Raw genomic sequence first — 20,317 nt, forward strand, 5'->3', positions numbered from 1 at the left:
TCTATAAAATCGACTTATAAATGTAAACTTAATATGAATTAGTTTATAAATACAATTGGTTCATAATCGGTTAAACAAAACTCAAATCACTTAGGGTTAACTGTTATTTTTTAGTGAATTGATTTTTAAAAAATAAACTAAACCATTAAATGTGGTTTAGTTCGGTGTAGTTCATAAACCTTGAACTCCGTTATTTTAATCCGTCTGGTTAAATTTATTGTCATGATAATTGTAAAAATCGTTAAGATGATTTCATTTGGAGAGGTCTGAGGGAGGTTGAGATTCTCTACCTATTCTATACATGTCTTAGTGATTAACTACACTTTTTAAGAAAATGGAAGTAGAGTTGTCAAAACGGGAATCCGATTCTAAACAGGCGACCTTGACGGAGCTTAAGGTTTTCAAAGTCTAGCCTAAAAAACTAAAAACTTAAACTGAATGTGACTTTCGAATTTACTACCCAGACCCAACCCTATCAAATAGACTCGTTCTTTAGATAAAAATTATGTATAAAAAAAATTCAGATAGATTTTTTATTTTGCAAGTAACTATACAATACATATAACATCTATAAGATTTTACATGAATGTTAAGCATTTAACATTCTCCGTTGGCCATCACATAACTCAATCATAAGTTAAAAAAAGCATGTGATACACATTTAACTTAGTACCCTCGAGCTTTTCACACAATAGGATCAGTTAACTTTTTTACATCCTCTGTTTACATTTACATAAACGATAAAATATTTAAAGAGTGGTCATGTTTCCTTCATGATCCTATGAACCATAAAAAATATTAGGAAGACTTAAATACAAGGTCTTAGAGTCCTAGTTTAAAAGTTAGGGGATTGGCATTATGATCTAGTAGTGTAAATGATCCTTAAGGATGGTGTAGCAAAACGTTGTGTTGATCTTCAGTCAAAACCAAAAATCCATGATCTTGCCAATTTTCTTCATTGAATTCAGATTGAAATTCATCTGTTTTTCCATCTACAATTGCAAAATCATTAACTGTACCACCCTGCTGGCAATGAGGACGAAAACCATGTTCTTAAAATAAGAATTTACTATATGATTGGTCATCCCACAATGAGTACACATTCTGGTGCCTCTCCCCCTACCACCATCAAACCTGTCATGATAACTTGAGATTCCTCTATTTTATAAATTTTGATTTTGATAGTTTTAGTTCTGATTTTGATTGGGGTAGGCAAGAACTTAAGACTTATCTAGGGGGTACGATAACTTGCCTTTCTTGTTGAATAAATAATGAGTAAACTTTGGAAATATTAGGAAGTGGACCCATTGATGATTTCTCGGCAAGTGTACTGATAATGTCGCAGTAATAAAAAAAGTATTGAATCCACAAAGACTGATATTTAACAAAGCAATAGTTGTGCAAGTATAAAAAGTAACAGTTGGGGGGGGGGGGGGGTTTCAAGTTGCAGTTGAAAATAAAAGAAGTGTTCTGGAAATTTAGAGAAAGTGGTCAGATTTTACCTAGAATCCCATATTTCTCCCCTGTTGATGTCTAATTCATTACATAAATCAAGCATCGTTATGTTTCCACATCGATTTAACAAGACCACTATACCCAATCCCTTGGTGTATAACTCGTTGATTCCTACTATAGGTCTCATATCCCTATTCAACTAGTGTAAGTACGATAATTGACTTAGATCAGACGCATAGTCTAAGGGTTAGTATTCCTTATACATCCATAATCACATTAACAGAGTATCTCAAATAATACGCTTTAAGTAAGAGAAGCAATTAAATAGAAATATAACTAAGATAATTCATGCAACATCAAATTAAACATATGTCCCAACAGGTTTGAAACAGGTTCATCAGACAAAATCTAACCTAAGAGTGTTTAGCTACTCATACTGGTAAAATTACAATACTAATTGATAAGAATAAGATTGCATAAGAATTCCTTGAAGATCTGGTCTCCAATGACTTCGAATGCGCTCCAAAAATCACTTCTAGTGTTGTAAATCATATTCTCCAATCTCCAATCGCAAAACCCCTAAAAAAGTCCAAAGTTTGCATTTTTATAGCCATCAAATCATACCAGAATGCGTCAGAAATTGCCCAGAAAAAGAGTCATTGTGTGCGCAATATACTGAATTGTGCGCACGATGTTGCGTTTTTAGCTCTTCCATGTGCGTGATGGCGTGCTATGTCACTTTTCCTCTTTTCTATCACGTATGCGATAGTGCACGATGCAGCGTGTGATTATTCTAGTAGCATTATCAGATTTGTTTCTTTTCCAACCAAATTTCTCTAAGTCCCAAATTCTTCATACTTTATCATTTTTGTTCCGTTCTTTGGCCATTATTCATCAAATTTGATAATCTTCGACTTGTTTTTCTTTGTTTGTTCGACAGAAAACATGCAATGACAAAGCGTCATCATCCATCAACATGGTTTGTGATCAAAGTGTTGAATATTGATTATTCAAACCTTTTATAAATCAAATAACTTTGTCTCCATCTTTGTAAGTAGGAATCTTGGTAATTGCTTGACAAGAAATTTCACAAGTGAAATTAGGGATTGAAGGAAAATTGTCTAGTTCTTACCATAACTAATTTAGCTTTGTGTAAAGGAGAAAAGAGAGTCGATAACTTGTTTCAAATTGAAAATTTATTCTCGAATGTATGAGATTTTAAAGACATCTCCTTGGTAAAATGAAACATTCAAGTCACTCCAAATTTAAGCTGCACTTTCTATGCATAGTATGATTTGAGAAAATTTGGGCTCAACACATTTTTTGATCCAAGACATGATCATTGTGATGCATCTATCTCACTTGATGGAATAACGATCTTCATCCGGTGGTCGAGGTAGAGCTTCATTGATGAAGTGTAATTTATTCTTGGATCTTAAAGCCATGATCATGGAACGAGACAAAGCATGATAATTTCTAATAAAACTTAGATTTCACGTATGGTGTATGAATAGGGGTTTAACATATCACTTTGATAGCCTTTGGTAGCATTTGAAGGAGATCTTCTATTAACATTGTTGGCAGAATTTGCAACAGGTCGACAATATCATGTTAAAACTGAATTTGAACAAGGAGAATATGCAATAGAAAGACCGTGGCAGATGTTGAATTGTAATTCCTTGTGTCGAAGCAGCTTGCTCGACAGAAGCAAGGAAGTGTCGAACCACCTAGTGTGTTAAGTAGTGTTAGCTATTTTGGGCTTTTATAATTTTGGACTTTTATAGTTTTGGGCTTTGGCTTGAGGTTCAAGTTAACCTAAATCTATAAATAGAGGGAATAACCCTTATTTTGTAATAGATGTGAATAGAGTATTCACAATACTTGTAATTGACAGTATTTTGCAGTTGCAAAGTGAATAAGAAGTTTTCCACATTTTGTGGACAGAGAGAAACTCTACAGAATTATATTACTCTTCTCCTTCATCGTTCTATACACTCTCTCTTTCTCCATTGTTCCTTTATTTTCGTTGTTATTGTGTGGATAGTTACAATCTTGTTCATCAAGATTGATTGAAATTCTCCATAGATTTTGGGGGATTTCCAACAGCAGAGATAATGAAGCATTGCATTATACACAATCTTAATTTTACTTTCAATGTTTTCTTACTTATATAGCAACAAGCAACTAAGAATAAAAACTACATATTGAATTTTTAAAATATTTTACAAGTTAGTTAAGTTCAGTTATAATTTTGGAAACCGACTAACTAACTAATTTGCCTTCTTCTTATCACATTTAAGATGAACAATAAAAAAAATTAAGTGTACATTTAGAATCAAGGAAGATATGACATTTGAAAAAAAAATCATTTGATGAAACATAATTAAAACGTTGTACAATAATCATTTTCTTTGAATTACCACATTCTTTGAATTAACATAAATATATATATATATATATATATATATATATATATATATATATATATATATATATATATATATATATAATATATATATATATATATATATATATATATATTATATATATATATATATATATATATATATATATATATATATATATATATATATATATATATATATGTGTGTGTGTGTGTGTGTGTGAGAGAGAGAGAGAGAGAGAGGAATTCAAGTTTGTTGTAAATTGAAAGGCACTTATATGATTGAATATCTATATGTATTATTATTATCTATATATTTACATTCTATATGATTGAATATCTAGTAAATGTTTCTTTCCAATTAGTGTTTATAATTTTTATTTTTTATTAATATGAATATTAAATCTAAATTTTATGATGTATATGAATTTTTGTTAATAAATCTGAGAAATTTAATCGACTCATTAATTATCATCTCTAAAAGAATGTTAAGTTTTCAAGCAATTGAACACGTTTTGACCAAAGTGATGAGGATGTAAGTTTTTTTTAATGAAATGTCATGAAGCCAGACAAATTTGGTCTGAAACTAACATGCCGGGATCAATTGATTAAGTTGTTCACACAACACATACATTTAAGGAAGTTTTTTCCACGCATTTTTCAACATTTCATAAATAGAAATGGATAGAATTTGCAATAATGTTGTGGGAAACATAGGGTTGGAATATCATCATGCGGGAGTGTTAAATTTCAATTTAGATGCATCTTTGTTTCTACACCAAAATATTTCTGAAATTGGTATGTGCATTCATAACGATAAAGGTGAATTTGTTAGAACTAAAACTATCAATGCACAATCAATCAATTTTATCACCAAAAGAGGTTAGGAAAATAAAACTTTATAGATAAAGTTCAAAACAAAACACAAGTATTAAGGTTACAAAAACCAATAGCTAGAACAACAACACCTTACACACGAATGAAACTATGCATAACAGTGCCATAAGAAACCAAAAGTTCAACACAGATTATAAGAATTTAGGGTGTCTATTTCTAATAGAACAGAACCAATTTATTGAATGCATGAATCAATACACTAAATAACCAATTTATGGAATACAGTCACGTAAAAGTGATCTTAAATTTCACATTTGAAAGATATGACATAAGAAGAAAACAATAAAAAGAAGATCTATCAAGTCTAAACAAACTTTTGAGACATGAAAATAACTTCATTTTCTTCCTGCAATTTAATCTTAGCACACCTATATAAATTACAACAATATTAGAGAACAATGGATAATTAATATTAGCTATAACTGCTAAACTAAGAGTTACTGTTAAGAATCATTACCTTGAGTGGAAATTCAACACCTTAATATTGTCTCCTTTAACAGCATCCTTTAATGAGATTAGACTTGGAATATGTGGAATTACTTCAAAATACTGTGAACCAGACCCATTAATTTCAAATATTTTGAATCCATATTTCTCAGGTTCATAGTATAAAAAACAATCCAAACAATTATACAACAATGCAGCACTTTCTTCAAACTGTTTTACTGGAAAACAATATCCATAATGCCATTGAAGCGGATTAGGCAAATTAGAAATGTTGTAAACCTTACTCCATGACTCTCCAATGCCGTATTCATTCATAACCCACATTGCAATATTAGAGAAATCGGTCGAGTCACAAATGTAAAGAATTCCATTCAATTCTCCCATTCTATGCAAGGAATTATAAATTCCATTTGCATGATTTTTAACCATACCCGGAGGAGAAGGAAATGTCTTCAACTTCTCAGTTTCAAAACAGAAACACAATATTATACCTTTAAACTCTATCCAATGAACTACACCATTAATATAAGTGGGATCACTAAGTCTCAAAATAGAAATTTCAGGATCCACTTCAATGTTTCTCCATACCGACGTCCCAAGTGTGTGTATATCAACCGTGAGACGCTCAAACACCCAAAAATTGGCGCGTCTATGTCTAGTCCATATTCTTATCACCTTATATTCATTAACTTTAGGATGGAAACCAAGACTAGAATATCCATGCGCTCTTACACGCGCTGTGCTTAACCTAGAAGGACTCATACTAGCTCCAGGAAGTCTTATAAACTCCCCAGTGACCGGGTTGCAAACCACTATAGGGTTTCCAGTAGATGGTTCACACAAACAAAGTAAGCCATTGCAAGAATTCACAATATCAAACTTACCATGTTTACGGTTGCAAGGACTATAAAGGGTTTCCCTTTTCTCCAAAAATAATCTCGCAACGCTAATAGCACACTTGAAAATATTCTTGATCGAGTATCCTTTCTCCTCTCTAAATAACTTGTCATCACGAAGAGGAAGCGTGCATATAGGCTCAAGCTTCACGCGATTATCACTTCCAATGTCAAACTTTTCCGGTTCGCATTCAAGGAGGTATAAGGTTCTTGATACTCGATCATAGTCGTTGGTCCGGATCATAAGAGTATTCCGTGATTGTTCAAAATGCAATTTAGTAAAATGTGGTTCTGAAATCATAGTTTTCCAATCTTTGCAGACACATTTACAACTGAGAAGAGACTTAATTGGAAGTTGAAGGAAAATGTGAGTAGTGAGATGCAGTGGAAGATTCACAAAAGAAGAGTAAAGTTCATGATTGTGTGTCAGTTCATCTTTCTGTTTTGCTTCATTACATCTTTGTCTATGTCTAACCCTTGTAGCGGAAATTGGATCTTTTTTCATGGCTACAATTAGACCAAATAATTAAGTAAATTAAATTCAGCTTTGATAGATATAATAAAGGACAATTACAATATAATTTAGATTATAAATGGATGAAAACAAGAATAAAAACCAGTGAGAGTAATAGTACCTTTTAGGAGAAATCCAATGCTCTATTCTTCACCTTGACGGCAAACGATGGAGGGTTTACACATGAAAAATAATAAATAACAAAAAAGTCCAAAATAGTGTTAAACTACTTTTTCAATTTTACATTAACTAATTTATTTTAACCTTTATTTTATTTTAAATAAAAAATAAAAAAATATATTTAAAATTTGATATTAGGTCTATAAGGGTCTGTGTTAACAGAATATTAAGAAGTTATTAACGCAAATTTTATTATTCTTTTAGTCGCATATTGAGCCATAATTAGCTTCTTTAGAAGCAAAGTTAATTTTAATTTTCTAAAAATATTTGGTGCAGTCCAGCTTTCCTTCACAGGTTTCCTTCGTAGCTTTGATCTTCCATGTCCTCCTTCATGAATAGTAATAGGATCTCGTATAGGGTACTCAAGAGACTATTATTTGAGGTTGTATTATAGAAAAATGCCTATTGCACAATAGGATCTCGTAGAGTTAGATCGAGGTGATTTATTGTGGGAATTTCGTGGTTGATAGTCTATTTGAAATTTTTTGGACAATATTGTGAAACGTCTTGAGGGGAATATCTATAAAAATATTTTTATAGATCTATGTGTGATGGCAAAGATTCTTAGTCCTTATTTTAATGATGTCAAATCTTTTTAATTGTTCATAATGTATGTTTTGGATGGTGTCATTATATCATAGAATGCATTCATCCTCCAACATGCTCAAAGTATAAGTGAAATGTGTCCATGCATATAGGAGCATCTCATTGACTTGAATATTGCGCTTGATCATCGTTGGTATCTTAGGTTCATAAAAGAATGGTTTCAAGTGATCAAAATATGTCTCAAAAACCATTTTTTGACAATCTAAGAACTTTGAGTCGACTCACACCTTGGAGCGGTTGACTCATTCATACATATTCTAGAGTCTCTTCTTCAACGAATAACAAGAAAAGTGAAAGATATACACTAAAGTTCATCTTCATCTTCATTCTTCATTGCATTTCTCAACAACTACACATAACAATTTTTGTTAATCATTGTGCATTACTGTGGTGATAACGTCCAAATAGGATTGTGTAATCTTAGTTTGGGTAGAGACTTTGAGTGGGTTTTTCTTGAATAAAACCATTGGGGTTTTGTCCTCCAAGAATTGGGGATTTTTGCACTAATCTTTGCTTCATAGATTTAGCCGAGTGAAAGGTTTGAAGAACGGTGGATTCGTTCAAACAAGTAACGGTAACCGGAGGATTGTGAAGAAAGGTCAGGGTTCAAGCGTCTTGCGATTGAAGTCAGTCGAGCTAGAATTTTGGAGAACGTGGAGTTCTTGCAATAAGGTAGCTACAACTGGAGGTTTCACGCAGATCCGGTCGAAATCAGTCGAACTAGAATTTTGGAGAACGTGGAGTTCTTGCAATAAGGTAGCTATAACTAGAGGTTTGTTCAGAACGCTTGAAGGACTTGGTTCAACTAGAATCAAGGGGAGAGAAGTGAATAGGATTTGCAACAACACTTGGGGTTGGTTGGTGCTGATCATTTCTTCTCTTGTATTAACTTTGCAACTTGTTAATAAATATCTCAATTCTAGATTTAGAATTAGGGGCAGACATACCCTAAGCGAGGACGAAAGGGGAACTGCCTAAACAAATCTGGTGTTGTTCTCTTTTTCTCTTAACTCTTTAAATTCTGCATAAATTGAGTCTTGTGTGAAATTAATAGTAAAATTAATCTCGCTTAATTGTTGTGCATAGAAGTTGTTCGATAAATTGGTGCAATCACTTTGATTGCAACTAAGTAAAATTCTGCACATTCAATTTGAGTGAAATTGAAACTTGGTGTGGAGTGCACACCAAGTGTTTGATAAAATTAACCTCACACAAGTCTATCAATATTTTAATTGTTCTTTTATTGTGTTAATTCATCATTAGTGGTAACTATATTAAGGATTGGGGTAATTAAGAGATTGATTAAGATTGTGGTTGATTAGCTCTATCTTAGTTATTCCATTTGGTTTCACGCATATCCGATCTTTCCATTAACGGATCGTTTAGACGATTGTGGTCTAGGGAGCTTTCGCAACCTTTGAAAACAAATTTTAAAAAACGCTAAATCTTAAATGCTGATATATTCAACCCTGTAGCGGTAAATTCATGACCATCAAGTTATGGATAAGTTAGACGTCGATTAAACCAGAGTCGCCACCGCGTTTTTATTGTTTCCAAGGGAAAAGGGAAAAGTACGAACAAAAGCCAAAGATAAGAATTTTTCAAATCAAAACTAATAAAATTCCAGAGATTACAGGTAAGGGGGTTGGTTACACAGAGGGAAGGTGTTACCACCCAAAGTGTCATAGGTACTCCTAGGGAGCCCTTTCTTGTGTGCATATGTGTTTTTTGTACAAAATGATGTTTGCAATAAATAGAGTGGGGGGATGAGAAAAGAATTCATTAATCATATTTTTGTGTTTGACAAGACCTTCGGACTTGTGCCTACATACCAACATAAAATGAGGGATCAAAACCTCGTAGTTCGTGGTAACAATTTCAAAGTGAATGCATTGCTTTTAACAAAAAATTTAAGTTTAACAAAGGCACAAAAGGCCTAAAAAGGTTTGAATGAGTGTTAGTTCTTTTTGTCTTTTGAAATTTTAAGTCAAGTATAGTTAGGTTCATTTACAAGTTTGATTAAGAAAAGAGTTTAAAAATGCAATGGCATAAGGTCAAAGTTTCTAATTTGCAATATGGTCTAAGTTAAAAAACACAAGCAAAGAAGATTTTAAAAGGGGAGAGAGATTTGAAATTAAAGAGGTGGGGAAGAGATGAATAGACTAATCCTAAGCAAAAATTAAAAGTTAAGAGTTGAAAAGATCTGATCAATGGGATGCAATCCAATAGACAAGAATGTCATATAGAAACCCAAATTTCCCTTGAACTTTAGAATCAAGCAATATCAATACACAAATAGCAAGATGAAGAGCAAGACATCAAATAAAGATAACCACATCCAAGCTTAGCAACTCCATGATCTTTTTCATAATCTCCCATGTATCAGATGAACTCAAAGATAGACACTAGACACAGGTTCAAAGTAACAGCTTCAATAAGACCATGTAGCAGATGAACTCAAATGGATCTTCAATACTTGCTTCAGATGAAGTTTCAATTCACAAGCACTTGGTTTCATGAAAGTTGGAATTGGCCAAGTCCTCTTGCATAGGGAGTGTTGCCTAATTCTAAGTCCAATGTCTCAGATCCAATCCAATAGTCCACACAAATGTCTTTTAGGGTTTTTGTGGTTATTATGTACATTAAGGTCAAAAGACTACAAACGCAAGCAAGTATATATAATCACAATATAATCACAAGATAAGGCTCAAATGAGCAAAGTGAAAATGGCATTAAGGTAAACAAGTTAAATGGTATGAATAATGGAAAATGAATAAAGACTTAAAAATTAAAGTGCATAAAAGTAAATGGCTTGAAATTAAATGTTAGTTGTTAGTTGATTAGAAGTTAGCATTGCTTTTGCTTTTGTTTTGTTTAAGTCATTCTTTGGAGAACACTCAACCCACTACTCACAAGCATGGATCCTTGAACTAAGACATCTTTCAAATGAAGGAAAAAAGGCCAAGTTTCCACACAATACCATGAAAGAGGGGGGACTTACAATCTCACTTACTAGAATGTTATGCCTTTTGTATCAAAAGTTTAGCGCTATGTTACGCAATCGTAATTGGACTTATGTAGAAGTCACAACTATTTGAGGTCGGGAAATAGAAATTTTAGTGTTAATGCATGTTAGAGATATGATATTATGAACCATACTCCTAAAATAAAAGCGAGTGCGGAAAATAAATAAAGTAAAGCGAGTGCGAAAAATAAATAAAGTAAAAACGTAGACAGAAAGTAAATAAAATAAAAGCGATGCGGAAAATAAATAAATAAAGCGATAAATAAGAACCTGCTCCAAATGGAGGGCTTTAAATCTGGTACAAAAATAAACCTCTGACTCCTGAAGCTAAAGACGACAACAACTCGAAGTGGCCCAACTTAATCTCACTAAGGTGTGATACCCCCCCCCCCCCCCGATGTGACGGATTATCGCTATTACAAATGATAAATATATGCTTAGTGTTATAAAACTAAGTTGGATGATTAGAAAATGAAATGGAACGAACTATTTATAGAGGATTTCAGCAGCTTGTAAATACCATGGTGCCCTCCAACTTCTCCTTAGTGGGAACATGACTTCCAAAGGTGGCGTCCGCCATCCCTTCATGGCGCCCGCCATGTGTATAAATGGGATGGATCATGGGAACGTGGCGGTTACCTCCTAGTTGAGGGCTGATGACTCATGGCTTCTCCTATAGCGGCCGCCATGTGCAACGCCATGTGTGTAATTTCGCCGAAAAACCCTAATTTTAGGTCTTTTTGCTTCGTTTCTTCCAAAAGAGTCTGAAAGTGCTAAATGTCTGAAAACAAGAGAAAAGAGAGCATAATACAAACAAAATGATAATAAAGTCCTAATAAACATGTGAAATCCGAGTCAAAAACACGGTGTAATTCAGTGTGATCATGTACCATGTACTATTTGATCACATACCTCTTTGATCTTATCTTTAAGTTCATTGGCTTCTGATGAAAGTTGATGAAGCATGAAATGAAGAAATATAAAGTTGAACTCAGAAACTTCACAATCTTAGGTCAGAACCTTGACAACGTCAGTAGTCTGCATTGAGATCTTCAATATCTTTAGAATCTTCGGAGTCTATAGTGAGAACCTTGATAACCTCAACGTCTGGCTTGAGATCTTTAGAATCTTCAGCTAAGCAACACAACTTCAGAAGCTTGTCATTCTTCAGAAGCTTTATGATTAGAGCCACGTCCAGAAGCACGAATTGAGAGAACGTTGCATCAACAACATAACGTCTCCTCAAAAGCTTCTCAAGAGTGAATCAACACAAAAGCAGAAAGATAATTGCAACAACAACTTTGAACATCTTTCAGAACTTCTCATGACTGACGCAAAAGCGGAATTGGAACACAATGTTCAGAAATTGATGACGTTGTACGTTATATACTCAGAATCGAAACTGGATATTAAAGCTACACAATAATAAACCATTAGGGTACCAAAATTATTCTCACACAAATACAACATGGTTATCATCAAAACTCAAGGTATAGATGCATAACCAAATGTTATTCTAACAATCAACCTTCATGATCATTGCTCCATGATTTTTACCTACAATCACTTTGATCAGATTTACTTATTGTGTTACTTGACACACACAAAGAGAGGGAACTATGTACTCAACCTCACATGATGAATGAGCTACAACTGGTACTTTTCTTGAGCTCCAAGCAACTAGTGCACCACCTAGCAAAAAAACATAATCAACTGTGAATTTTCTATCATCAACATCACCACACCAACTTGAGTCAGAGTATCCTATAACACCTTAAACCCGACACCCTTGATTTAAGAAAATAAAATATATGATTTTTCACAACATCGGTGTTACACATTCACAACATACATATCCGTCAGCATAATAATAATAAATAGCAGCGGAAAATCGATAAACTTCAAAGAAAACCTTTATTTTGTCTTAACATAAGTACTTAAAGAAATAATTCAAACATCTCAACTAAATATAATAACATGTAACAAAGTAACTCGTCCCAATGTTACATATCAAAACTTCAACGAAAACTAAATGACTAAGGCAAATGATAAATAAATGAAGATGCCTAAACGCAACCCTCCAGTTTAGAAAGCAACTACTACTTTACATGATTATCTATACTCTAAAAGAGTACAAAACACCATAAATAAAGCATACAAGGTGAGAATACACTCAAAATATGTTAACAGTGCAAAGATAGAAAAGGTAACATCATTCATAATAATCATCAAAGTATAAATCATTCATAACAACAACATTTTACTCATATCTCAACCAAGCAAAATCAAACAATCACCAATTGATGAATATCATTTACGATAATGCACTAATGATAATGATAACTCGATCGCAAAGCAGGTATGTATGCAATGCATCAACTCCTCGACTCTTTATACATGTGGTACCAATTTGGACATCACAAGTGTGTTACTGATTTAGTCCAATCACCGAATGGTCCTCCCTTTTGAATCATGAACGTCACTGATCCCCCCTTTTGAATTAGGACTCGTCACTGATCCCCCATTTTGAATCAGCGACTCGTCATTAGTCCCCCATTCTGAACTAACAATACAATAATGGACCGAAGTCCGTACACCATGATGCATGAAATACAACAACTCATACATATGTAATAAACATCACCAACTCCCCTTTGAAGCACATACATCGTCAATAAATCCATCGTCTCAATATAACAAGTATGATATGCAGTTATAACTCACCAATACCAAATCATACAAGTATTCAACAATACATACTTATTCATTCACAAAACATTCCCACAATTTTAAAGCATATCAGTTTTATTCACCAACTCGTCAAACACAACAAAACAACAACCAACAATCGACAGAATAAGAGAAAGCTCAAAAAATCTAGTTGACGATCCAAACTAGTCAATCCACCCGTCATGACGTATCTGTCATCCCCATCCTTACATACTCGTCACCCATGCGACGCCCAATAAGGTCATCCTCTCTAAACACATAAAGATCAATAATGGGGAAAATACGGAAAACAAAGATGAGGATGAAGATCTCTCTCTACCCTTCATGCAATTACACCCATAAATGAGTAATTCTCCCTACCTTAATATTCCAACAAAAAATCCGACTTAACTATGGAGTTCTCTAACTTGTGCTCTTCTAGGATTTTTCACTATTTACCTCCTTACACCAGTTTCACGTAGTCTGTTTTTCTCCCCAAACTTTTTTTCTTTCTTTTAGAACAAAAACCTAATTTCAATTATTAATAATTTTATTTTTCTACCCTCATCTTTTAGTTCCTCTCACCTTATCACATCCTCTCACCTTATCACACCGCTTATCTCATAATATCACTTTCTATTTAAACTTACTATTTCATAATTTATCCTATTTTTTTTACTATTTTTAATTAATAAAAAAAATCAAACATAAATTATAAGTCATCAACTCATTTATCTCTTAATTTTTTCCTATTCTAAAATGTAATTTTATTCCACATGTTGTGCATATCACACATATTTTCTTTTGGCGGAGATTATTAAGAGTTTTGTTGGTAGAGATTATCTTACACATTAATATACATTCAGTCTCTTCTAGTAATACTCACACGATAACTCCATACAAATTACAACCTCTCTCTCTAAGCTTCAAAGAAACTCACTCTCCCATGGCGACTTCTTTCACGCCACTATCCATTTCAGGTTTGCTATTCCATCTTTCTATTTCTCTTTTACTTCCAAATAATCAATAATTTCAAACAACACTGCGTTTCAGATTCATTTTAAACCTCTTCATCTTAGGGTTTTCGGACTCACTCTTTTACGATTTGTTAATTTCAATTTCTTCGTTTATTTTTCTTATATACTTTGGATTGGACTGTGATTATAGTTTTGGACTTTAGATTTTTCCATACATTCGAGGAATTCTTTAGATTCGTAAATTTGTGTAAACAATTCCAATTCTGGAATTGTTGATTTGATTTACAGTTGGTGGATCTCATCTCAAGTCATCTGAGCTGTTTTTAGCTAAGCGTAATTCATCTCTGGTTGGACCTAACCTTGCTGTTCAAAGGAAGTCAAACATTGTGAGCAGAAAGAACCTCATTTCACCACTTCGTGCAGAATACCGGTATTCCATCTTTGCCTTATAATTACAAATCCACCAAAATAATTTGAATTTGGCCATAATTTTGGAAGTTCCGAGTCGTTTTAGTTTTTGGAGATCCTATGTAGGTTAGTCGCGATTCAATCATGGAAAAACAATTAGAGACCCTATTTAACAATGATTTAGCAGGGGAAAATAAAAATATTTTATGAGGCCTTATTTAGCTATTGTTTAATCGTGAAAATTTTGGGCCAGTAGCCCGCCTTGCATGTCCTCAAAGACGCCTTGTTAGGAATCTCTATTTATTTTATTTACAGTGCACAGATCAGTGATAGCTCTTTTTTTTTTTTTTTTACCGAATATAGTTCTAGACAAATTGTAGAATACTCTGCTATACGAGTTGCTATATTTGAGTTTTTTGATCAAAGGTTAGAAGTGAAGAAAGAACTGCGATGTTCAATGTTTCTTTCCTATGTCTGTTACACTTGTATGTTTTAATTTCACCATTTTTTACTTTAAGGGTCCACTTTCTCTCAATGTATATACTTAATTATGATCTTTAAAACAGATAGCGAATCAGCGGTTGAAACTTCTTCCTTTGTAATGATAAGTTGTTGATTAGTTTCATGATTTTTTTATGTTTGTTGTGTGTTAATTGTCTTTTGAATGCTTTTAGATTGGAGAACTGGTTGAAAGATTGAATCTGCATGTATCTTGATCTTATTGGTTGCATATTTTAGAAGATTATATAGATTGTTATTTCCATTAACTGTTTCCTTTGTGCAGTGATAACAGAGGAGGTGGAGGTGGAGGTGGGGAATTGCTTACTGGCTTTCTTCTGGGTGGTGCTATTTTTGGAACCCTGGCTTATGTTTTTGCTCCCCAGGTGATTTCTTCTTACTTCAATTTTATTTATTGGGTCTAGATAGTTTAACTGAAAACTGTGAATGATAAATAAGCTTGATTATGGTAGTGAAAAGAAAGAAAAAGGAATACAGTTTAACCATGTTGTAGACCATATATGACTAATTTTGTGGGGGAAAATTATCAAGAAGATGCAGTTGCAACAAGGCTGGGTCAACAACAGACTCTTAGTTACTAACTACAGATCATTTTGGTAGTTTCTACTTTTCAGTTGATAAAGCTTCTCAATTGAAATAGTTGTTTGATAACTATCATATTTTAAAAAAATAAAAAGCCTTTATAAGTTTGTAGATGCTAATGGAAAAGTTAGAAGAGAGAGATTTTAAAAAATGAGATTAGTAAACTTATTTCAACTCATATGGAAAGCTATTATATTAATTGATATTTACTCATTGTTATACAATTGTAATTATTTGAACAATTTTTATTATTGTAGGTTGACAAATTGATGTAAACTAACTCTTCATCACTGCAGTTTTATTACTAGTGCAACATTTGTTTCATGCTTTGAGAGCTGAATTAACTTTGCAAAGGATAGGAAGAGAGTTGAAGAACTTTCTCTTATATTTGCAATGTCTTGGTGATTGGTTATAGCCATATATATTCATGACTGTTTATTTTTATTAACAAATAGAATAATAACTTAAAATTATACTACTCACTTTTCCATATTTGGATCCTGTCTTATCATTATGTCTTACGGACTGTAAGTGTTGTTTTAGCAAACCTTTGAATGGCTAGAAATTATAGTTATATAATTGTAGCCTACTATTGTCTCAGCAAAATGTAATCTTTGCAGTCCCGTTAAGACAGTTGGTAGTTGTGTAGGGACATCAGGTGTAGGGGCGCGGGTTTGAACCTGTGACATCCCACTTGTTCACCTTTAAAGATTTAATTTCAGCCACTAGACTACTAGACAAAAAAATGTAATCTTTGCCTATTATGTTATGGTGTTAGCTTTAACTTGCCATGCAGATCAGAAGAACTTGGCTAAATGAAAATGAACATGGGTTTCAGAAGGCCAGAAGACCAATATATTATGACGAAGGGACAAGACCAATGCTTTATGACGAAGGGCTAGAGGTAATTGGACCTCTCTTGGTTTTGTATTCAGTATTTTTGTGTAATTGGAAAATGCTGGGTTTGTTTTGATTATGTTATGCTGTTCCTGAAAGCAGATAACCAAGGAGGTCTTGAATGAAAAAATAGGCCAGCTAAACTCAGCCATTGATAATATATATTCACGTCTGAGAGGCAACAACAATAAAGTGCCTGTCCCTAAAGAAAGTGATCCTGAAATTGAAGCGATATAATTATCAAACTAGCTGTAACCTGTTTATTTTCTTACGACTGGAATCAGGCTACTGTTTAGCCCCTTTGTTACTTGGATTTCACTTACAAGAAACCTGACTTCTACTTCTATTGAATAATTTTGATATACTTTTAAAATTTATTCTCCAGTTAAAGAGTTTAAGGTGCAAAATAGATTTACATATGGGAATCTATCATCTTGCCATGTAGGTATATTTTGTAATTGTCTTTTAAAAATAAATGCAGACATATTTTGTTTGTTTTTACTGAATCCAAATTAGTTTGTCTTCTTTTTTTCATAGTTTAAACTTTTTTTAATGAACTTTTTAAATTAAAATACTAGGGATTATATTTTGCAGATACGAGGAGAGAATATCCTATTTATAAATAAATAAAATAACTAAAACACTATAGGATGAAATGACAAACTCCTTATAGACTCAAGTGTCTCTTGTAATAGTTCAGTACGAGGGTAAATATCAATTATGCAATCGGAATGATCAATAGTTGGTTTCACTGTGTACTTGTTAGTCACTGTATCCAAAAAGTTCTTCACTTTAACTAAACCTACAAGCATTTAACAAGCCAATAAGTGACAGCATTTGGCCTGGCACTGGACTGCAGCATGTCGTTGTTGAAAAGTCTCAGGGATTCAGAAGCTTTGCCATGGTAACCAAAAGCACAAATTATAACAGTCCATGCAATAGTGCCAGGTTTATCTATGGCCACTTTGCCGCATTCTGAACACAGTGATCATAGCACTCTCCCCAATAAAGGCATTGAATTAGAGCCTTTTTTTATTGCATCTGCATGAACTTGAGCACCATAAGTAAAATCTGAGACAGTAGAGCATGATTGAAAAATGTTAGTATAGATGAATGAATTCAATAACACTTCTTCAGTTCTTATTTTAATTAAAAGTTTCAATAGCCCTTTCGAATCTACCACTTTGACAATAGTATGAATCTAATATCTATCTATGAAAACAGTAGGCTGTTGAGTTTCCTTAAGCGATTATCTATTATTACCATACTTATATTTTACCATACATCAATTATTAGCTTTCAGGAATTCAATGTAAATCACACGGAGAAATATAAGTAGAACTTTCTTCCTTCTTTGCTTTCTTGCAACAACTTTAAAAAAGTCATGATTTTATCTAAGATTCATCATTAGGATAAAATTCATCAAATACATCTATTACATAAAAATTAAGTTAATAAATTGAATTAAATCCATCGATTTATCAATATGGATTGATCAAATCCATCCAACATATTTTAATGATTCAATTAATTTTTTTTATCTAATTTTAAAAAATTATTTTTTTGAAAAATATAAAATTAAACTTTTTTTTTTCGAAAAAAATATAAAAAATCGATTTTTCTCAAAAATTTAAAAATCATTTTTTTGAATAATATCAAACTTGATTTTATTTTTGAAAAATTTATTTTTTTACGATTTTTAAATTATTTTTTTCAAAAATACAAAAATATATTTTTTTTCTGAATTTTTTTTTTTGAAAAAAATGATTTTTCTCGAGAAAAAACTGAAAAAAATAAGTGATTTTTTTAAAAAATAAAAAAATGATTTTTTCAAAAATAAAAAAATTAATATTAAAAAAAATGGATATCCATTCACTAAAAATATGATAATGGTTGAATTAGATGAATTTTATTTTTAATGAATGATTTAGATTAGATGTTTTTAAAAAACTTTTAATGTATCGTTAATGGACTAATGAATTGTTTTGATCCATCGATTGACGATCCAATCTATATTCATCTAATCTATCTATTTTGCCACCTCTATTCACCATACCTTTCGACTGCAAGCTTACATAAGACGAAAACAGATTGGTTGATTCAATTTTTGTTTGAGTTCAAACTTTTTGAAAAAAAAGATAAATCTTTAAAGTTGTTGTGATTTAGGTGCTTCTTGTCATGAATATGTTGGGTGGACATTATTATTGTCTTAATCTACTGTTTTATTAGTCTTAGTCTATTTGAATAAGACCTATTCTTTAGGAGAGATAGAGTTTGTTATTTGTGTTCCTACTCTATAGGAATGTAAAGAGTAGAGTTGGTTATTTCTTTTTACTTATAAGATGGCTATATATTAGCTACTGATTAATCGAATAATATACATTCCTCCACTCACTTTTGAAGCTTTGTTTAATTCTGATTTCCAACATTTGGTATCAGAGCTTTCAAAAGGGGGTTGACTAAATAGGAGTGTGAGAGTGAGTAAAGCATGACAAACTCTGAGAAATTTGTGACTCCAAGATTTGGCGGCCATTATGATCATTGGTCGATGTTGATGGAGAATTTCTTGAGGAGCAAAGAGATGTGGAACCTGGTGGATGAAGGTATTCCAGCACCAGCAATCGGGACTTCTTCGGCAAGTGAGGCCCAGAGGAAAAGTTTCGAAGAAACAAAACTCAAAGATCTGAAAGTTAAGAACTATCTCTTTCAAGCAATTGACAGAGAGATCATGGAAACCATTCTTGACAAAAGAACATCAAAGGCGATATGGAATTCAATGAAACAGAAGTACCAGGGATCAACCAAAGTAAAGAGAGCGCAGCTGCAGGCATTGAGGAAGGAGTTTGAAATGCTGGTTATGAAAGAAGGAGAAAAGATCGATGGCTTCATTTCACGAACCCTCATGGTGGTAAATAAAATGAAAGTGAATGGAGAAGATATGAATCAAAGCACAGTGGTGGGTAAGATTTTGAGATCTTTGACTCCCAAATTCAATTAAGTTGTATGTTCAATTGAGGAGTCAAATGACATAGATACTATGACTGTTGATGAGCTCCATGGAAGTTTACTTGTTCAAGAGCAAAGAATGCATGGGAATCAGGAGGAAGAACAAGCATTAAGAATTTCTTATGACGACAAACCACGACGGGGCATAGGCTCATTCCGAGTGGGTCGAGGTAGAGGAAGAGGGAGGTCATCTATGAATAGAGCCACTGTAGAATGTTTCAAATGTCATCAGTTGGGACACTTTCTATATGAGTGTCCTGATCGGGAGAAACGGGCTAACTACGCTGAACATGTAGAAGAAGGAGAAGAGGTTCTGCTAATGTCTTATGTTGATGCTGGTCAAACCAAAATAGAAGAAGCTTGGTTTCTTGACTCGGGGTGTTCAAATAACATGACCGAAAACAAAGAATGGTTCTCGGAGCTAGAGGAAGGATTTAAACAAACAGTGAAGCTTGAGAATGACACTAGAATGGCAGTGGTAGATAAAGGGAGTGTACGACTTCAAGTAAATGGTATTATTCAGGTAATCTCAAATGTTTTTTACATACCTGAGTTGAAAAGTAACTTGTTGAGCATAGGGCAACTTCAGGAGAAGGGTTTAGCTATTCTAATTCAGCAAGGGACTTGTAAAGTTTGTCATCCTAAAAGAGGGTTAATTATGCAAACTAACATGAGTGGAAATAGAATGTTTTATATGTTAGCATCTATGGCAGCAAAAGGAAATTCGATGTGTCTTCAGGCTGAACTTTCCTCCGAGAAAGAGTCACACTCGTGGCATCGTCAATTTGGCCATCT

The 20,317-nt window shown here is 33.0% G+C and overlaps 2 protein-coding genes across 2 annotated transcripts; one reads left to right on the forward strand and one right to left on the reverse strand.

Annotated features, from left to right (window-relative positions):
- Window positions 1-5,060: 5,060 nt before the first annotated feature.
- LOC127123624 (F-box/kelch-repeat protein At3g06240) lies at window positions 5,061-6,604 on the reverse strand. The gene is made up of 2 exons (XM_051053825.1): window positions 5,214-6,604; window positions 5,061-5,124 (listed from the first exon to the last, which is right to left on the reverse strand). Exons 1-2 carry the CDS (start codon window positions 6,602-6,604, stop codon window positions 5,061-5,063), a joined length of 1,455 nt encoding a protein of 484 aa, XP_050909782.1.
- A 7,313-nt stretch (window positions 6,605-13,917) lies between these two features.
- On the forward strand, window positions 13,918-17,017 carry LOC127120153 (uncharacterized). Its single transcript, XM_051050555.1, has 5 exons — window positions 13,918-14,113; window positions 14,399-14,540; window positions 15,303-15,402; window positions 16,416-16,523; window positions 16,619-17,017. The coding sequence occupies exons 1-5, from the start codon at window positions 14,080-14,082 to the stop codon at window positions 16,751-16,753; spliced, it is 519 nt and encodes a 172-aa protein (XP_050906512.1). The 5' UTR covers window positions 13,918-14,079; the 3' UTR covers window positions 16,754-17,017.
- The last annotated feature ends 3,300 nt before the right edge of the window (window positions 17,018-20,317 follow it).

Source organism: Lathyrus oleraceus, chromosome 2 (genome assembly GCF_024323335.1).
Source record: "Lathyrus oleraceus cultivar Zhongwan6 chromosome 2, CAAS_Psat_ZW6_1.0, whole genome shotgun sequence".
In the NCBI taxonomy this organism is placed as follows: Eukaryota; Viridiplantae; Streptophyta; class Magnoliopsida; order Fabales; family Fabaceae; genus Lathyrus; species Lathyrus oleraceus.

What these genes read in the sequence shown, in the direction of transcription:
- LOC127123624 (XM_051053825.1), bottom strand. Translation starts at nt 6,604, where the DNA reads ATGAAAAAAGATCCAATTTCCGCTACAAGGGTTAGACATAGACAAAGA. An exon ending in GTGTTGAATTTCCACTCAAG is followed by an intron (nt 5,125 to 5,213) that starts GTAATGATTCTT and finishes TAATTTATATAG; the next exon opens with GTGTGCTAAGATTAAATTGC.
- LOC127120153 (XM_051050555.1), top strand. Translation starts at nt 14,080, where the DNA reads ATGGCGACTTCTTTCACGCCACTATCCATTTCAG. An exon ending in CCACTTCGTGCAGAATACCG is followed by an intron (nt 14,541 to 15,302) that starts GTATTCCATCTT and finishes TCCTTTGTGCAG; the next exon opens with TGATAACAGAGGAGGTGGAG. An exon ending in TTTATGACGAAGGGCTAGAG is followed by an intron (nt 16,524 to 16,618) that starts GTAATTGGACCT and finishes TCCTGAAAGCAG; the next exon opens with ATAACCAAGGAGGTCTTGAA.